Below are 4,938 nucleotides of genomic sequence, written 5' to 3'. Positions count from 1 at the left end.
GGGGTCGGGACGGCTGGCGGGAGCCCCAGGCAGGCGGGAAGCGGGAGGGGACAGTCCTATCGAGAGGCAACGGGATCCCGGGGTGACGCCACCGGCAGCCCGAGGTGCCCCCAGGTCTGGGCCACGCAGGACGGGGGTCAGGGGACAGCACCGGGCCCCGCGGCCACGTTGCTGGGTGCAGGCAGGGACATGGCTGAGACCACCCAGCCAGGTGACACAAGTGCCACCGTCGCCTCTGGGGACCCCAAGGACTCCCTTCACCACGGCCGGGCGCTGCCAGCTCCCCTTGCCCTGCAGACCGACGACACACCGAAATACCCAGGACTCCCTCGGGCTGCAGAGAAATACATTGAAATGAACTACAGATTAAAGTGGTGGTGGAAAGGGGGGAAAAGGGACCAAAAAAAACCCCGAAAAAAATCACAGTTTAACTTCCCCTCTTACTAGAAAGAGCGTGTGTGTGGCCGGAGCACAGCCCAGGGGGCTCCGTGGCCTTTGCAGAGCCGCTCCTCGATGGCGACACGGGCTGAGGGCTGCCGCACACCCCGAACCAGCCTCCTGCCCGCTCCCCTGCCCCCGGAAGACGTCGTCGTGCTCCGCAGGGGAATCTGCGCTGCCCAGGCAGCTCAAAGGCAAGACCTGCGCGTGGAGGAGGGAGCCACGGGGGGCAGCTGGAGAAGTCGGGGCGCTGGGAGCACCCGGGGAGCACAGCCCCTCTTCTGCCAGGGTTTGGTCCATCCCAGCAGCTCGGCTCCTGCACGCGGAGGCAGGGCTGGGCTCTGCCAGCTCCCAGCTCAGCACCGGCCCGAGAAGGAAGCCCACGGGCAAGGAGCACTGGAAGGGGAGCGAGGAGCTGCCACCAGCTCTCCCAGAGGCACCGGCCTTTGGAGGAGTGTGCGACCTGCCCAGGCAGGTGTGCTCTCACCCTCCCAGCCCTGCCTGGGGGGGAGAGCGAAACCACCCGGTCCCCCTGAGCCGAGCCCACCCACTGCTGCGGGAACACCGTGCCCAAAGACCCCTGGCCTCGTGTCGAGGGGGTGAGGCTCCTCTATCCGGTTTGGGGGACTCAGGGGCTTTTTAGGACTTATTGAAGGCTGCCAGGACAGCCCAGATCATCTCCGTGCCCCTGGCTTTGGCAGCTTCCACCTCGGGGTCCATATCGAGGAGGTCCTTGGTCCTATTCATGGCCACATCATACTTGTCGTCTGCCAGGCTGGCGAACACGTTCTCCAGCACATCTGAGGAGTGGGCCAGCACCAGGAGAGCCAGAGTCCTGCGGTCCATGCGGTGGGGGTCATTCACCCACCGCTCCAGCATGCTCTCCTGGAGCTTCTTCACCAAGCGCTGCTTCTCAGTGGCGTTGCTGACAGGGTGGGTGGTCATGTCAAAGAGCAGGAAGTTCTGCTTCTCCGTGGTGAGGATGCCCTTCTCCACCAGAGCCTTGGCGATGCGCTCACGCACGTTCCTCAGCTGGTACTGCAGCTTGAAGGGGTTCCAGGTCTCCCCTGCAGGAAAGAATACCCCATTCAACACCGGGGCAGCCATGGCTTTGCCACCCAACCCCAGCACCCAGGCTCCTTCCAGCCCAGGACCATCTGTGCTTGCATGGACACCCGTGCCCACCGCAGGAACCCTCTTCCTCCCCTTGGTCTGACTCTGACCCGCTTCTCCCATCAGTCCAAGCTGGCAAAGCTCCCAGCAGCCACAGGGCTCAACAGCCTGGGGCAGATCCCTTGAGAAAGCCCCTTCTACCCAGGACCTTGGACCCCAGACTCGGTGAAGACTCAGCATGAAAAAAGAGGCAATGGGGAGCAACGTCCAAGTCTTCCATGGAAACCCCAACAAAAAAGACCCAGAAAACCATTCTCTGCCCCCACATTCATCCTTCTCCTGCTCTGCTGTCGGTATTCTGCCCAACTCCAGCGAAGCAAGGGAATGGCCCAGCCGCAGAGAGAGGTCAGGAGGCAGGGACAGGCCCCAAGGGAGCTGGCATCTCTAACTGGCCCTACCAGTGAGCAGCTCTATCCAGGTCTGCACCGTTTCTGCAGCCTCCGTGGCCTTGATGTGTCGGAGGGTCTCATCCAGCAAGACGTCACCAGTCGGCGCATCCGACTTCAAGAGCACCTGGAAGGACAAAGCGGAAACATGGCGTAAGGCTGGACGCAGACCTGCTGCTCCCTTCCTGAAGGAACGGGGCCAGCCCCGGCATGCAGCGCTGCCTCGGCAAAGCTTGCCGCCAGCGCGCTCAACTGGGGTGGACGAAGCCCCAAAAAGCCTGTCAGGCCCCCAGCCCAGCTCCTGCGACTCCTTCACCTTCCTCTCCAGCAGCCTCTTCTTCCTGATGGAGAGTGGCTCCAGGCGGATCCGGCCGCGCAGAGCCAGCTCAATGAGGATGCCGCCCCGCAGGCCTGAAGAGATGCAGTCATTCCAGAAGGAGGTGTAGCCCTGGGAGAGAGAGGATAGACAGACAGGGGAGAAGAGAGATGGGAAGGGGAGAAGAGACTGGCAGGGGAGCTCCACCAAGCCCACCACCCCTCCTGGGCCCTGGAGGTGTATCCCTGGAGGTGTTCAAGGCCAGGCTGGACGTGGCCGTGGGCAACCTGGGCTGGTAGGAGGTGTCCCTGTCTATGGCAGGGGGGTTGAAACTCGATGATCTTCAAGGTCCTTTCCAACCTAAACCATTCTATGATTCTATGACTCTCCCGACTCCCACTAACAGCTCTGCCTCCCAGGCCAAAGGGCTTTCCCCACCGGGTGAAAAGTGCTGCCCCAACTAACCCTCTCCCTGCCCAAAACCTCCCTGCAAACATTGAGCAATTGAGGCTGTGCCCTTCCCGCTGCACCCACAACCACCCGGCACACCCCGGCACTTGCCGGGCAGCTGCGCCCAACCCCGCATCATAAAAAACGAGCAAGAACGAGACAAAGTAGGGCGCTTTCCCCTGGTCACAGAAGGACATCGCTGCTGCAACTAACCCCACCAGCTCTGCTCTGCCCTGCCTTGGCGCCTGCTGCGTGCGGACATGCCCGGGGAAAACAGGAGGCAAAATCTGCTCTTCTCCTCGAAGAAACTCCCCACCGGCTCCTGACAGTAATTAGCCATACAAAGAAATCGCCCATCAGGCCCGTGAAGAAGAATTTCCCCGCTACCCCCAGCACCGTCTCACGGGGCACAGTGTTGAGGGATATTAATTGGTTGGTATAAATAAGGAAGTTTTAAGTAGAATAAATTATTTAGGATTATAATTTGGTGTGATTTGTGCTGCTTTCTTAGCTCTGCTCAGCATGAGTAGCTAGATTGGCTGAAACCTTTAGGCCGTGAGAAAGCTATTCTTCTTCGTAATTTTCCTAGCAGATGATAGAGCGTTGTTTAGTCTTTTAGGACAGGAACGCGCCGGGTATCGCACTGATGCTTTGGCAGTGTTTCTCTCAAGTCCAGGACTTTTCAGTTCCCCCATGTTCTGCCAACAAGGGCAGGCGCACAAGGAACGGAAACCAGAAGATACGGAGGCTCCAACCCTCGGTTGAAACTGCAAATCAACAAGATAAGAGCCTGCCTGCCTGCCCGGACACAGGGAAAAGAATCCAATGAGATGTTCGAAGACCCCGGACCAAAAATCACCATCGGACTAGAAGATGTGCGGACAGCGCAGAAGGGCGGGTGTGTGGATCACGAGGGTATAATTGCTCAGGGGCTCCTTTGTTCAGCGTCCCTCTCTCTGGAGGCACCCAGCCCAGGGCTGCTGCGCCTTTCAATTAAATTAATTATTTTATGAAATCCGACGCCCGAGACTGCTGCGGGAAGCCTAGTGTTGTGCCTGAAGGAGGAGGAAGTGCGTCCGGGAGTAAGTGTGTGCATGTACGACACCACAAACGCTGCGTGAGCGCCCGGGCAGCGGCTCCTCCTTTAGCACACAGGCTGCAGCAAGCCCCAGCCCCAGCACAGGGCACAGGAGCTTCCCCAGCCCCTCGCCCACCCCACCCCTCATCACACACCCCCTCAAACCCACCCGACACACTTCTGGGAGGGAAGAGAAGGTTTCCAGTCAGGGATGAGCAGATTGGGGGTTGGACTAGATGATCTCCAGAGGTCCCTTCCAACCCTGACCATTCTGTGATGAAGGACAGGAAAATACATCCCTCCTCTCCTCCCCAGAGAGGGCACCTCGGGGCTGGGGGGCAGCAGTTGGGGTCCCACCATCAGGGCAGCGCTGGGGCTGCTCCTGACCAGATCCGCTTGGGCTCAGCACATTCCAAATCCGGCCCCAAGCCCTGTTCTCCGAGCCCGTCACAGGACAGGGTCCCCATCCCGAGAGGCGTAAGCTCCAAAATCATTCAGGCATTTGGCAAAGCAAGAAGAAGGTGCAGAGGTCTGGAAAATATGACCCACAAGGAATCAGCAATTGAGTCAGGGGTTTTGGTCCAGGGAAGAGGAGAAGGAGGGAGAATAGGATAAGGGGGGGGTCAGACACATAAAAGGCAGCAGCAAAAAGGAAGGGAATGGCCAGTTCCCACTTCCACTGTGCACAGGACAGAGTCCTGGGCTAAAATTATCGCCGAAGAGATTGGAGCTGGCGCAAAGAAGAAATAACCACCTGGACAAGAAAGCCCAGGAACGGTTTGCCCCTGGAGGAAGGGGGCAGGGAAGGGAAGTCTCTGTCTCTTGAGGTTTAAGAACATTCAACTGATGCGTCTCAGGAGAGAGCTGACCCTAGTTCGAGCAATGGGACAGCCTAGGAGACCTCTCCGTTCCCTTCTTCCACTTGTCTTTTATCCCCTGATGAGAACAAAGCCCTGTTGTTCTGCCCCGATAACTGCTGCATCCTGGCAGAGGGCAGGGCAGCAGGCAGGGCAGCAGGCAGGGCAGCAGGCAGGGCAGCAGGCAGGGGCTCGGGAAGGGGAAGGCGCTGGGGGTTGAGAGGAGGCCGGGGGGAGGGG

At 59.4% G+C, this 4,938-nt stretch overlaps 2 protein-coding genes across 2 annotated transcripts in view; both read right to left on the bottom strand.

Annotated features, from left to right (window-relative positions):
• The window catches only part of ENSA (endosulfine alpha), a 6,419-nt gene extending 5,681 nt beyond the window's left edge, over positions 1 to 738 (bottom strand). Inside the window, exon 1 of the mRNA XM_009894022.1 lies at positions 545 to 738. Within this exon, the coding sequence (XP_009892324.1) occupies positions 545 to 738 (194 nt within the window). The remainder of the gene's footprint in view (positions 1 to 544) is intronic.
• A 339-nt stretch (positions 739 to 1,077) lies between these two features.
• Positions 1,078 to 4,938, bottom strand: part of GOLPH3L (golgi phosphoprotein 3-like) — a 6,885-nt gene continuing 3,024 nt past the window's right edge. Inside the window, exons 2-4 of the mRNA XM_009891927.1 lie at positions 2,314 to 2,445; positions 2,010 to 2,124; positions 1,078 to 1,505 (exon numbers count right to left, since the gene is read on the bottom strand). Coding sequence (XP_009890229.1) covers positions 1,078 to 1,505; positions 2,010 to 2,124; positions 2,314 to 2,445 — 675 coding nt within the window. The remainder of the gene's footprint in view (positions 1,506 to 2,009; positions 2,125 to 2,313; positions 2,446 to 4,938) is intronic.

The sequence above is a fragment of the Charadrius vociferus genome, unplaced genomic scaffold (genome assembly GCF_000708025.1).
Source record: "Charadrius vociferus isolate BGI_N301 unplaced genomic scaffold, ASM70802v2 scaffold900, whole genome shotgun sequence".
Classification (NCBI taxonomy): Eukaryota; Metazoa; Chordata; class Aves; order Charadriiformes; family Charadriidae; genus Charadrius; species Charadrius vociferus.
This window is presented reverse-complemented; position numbering and strand designations above follow the sequence as displayed.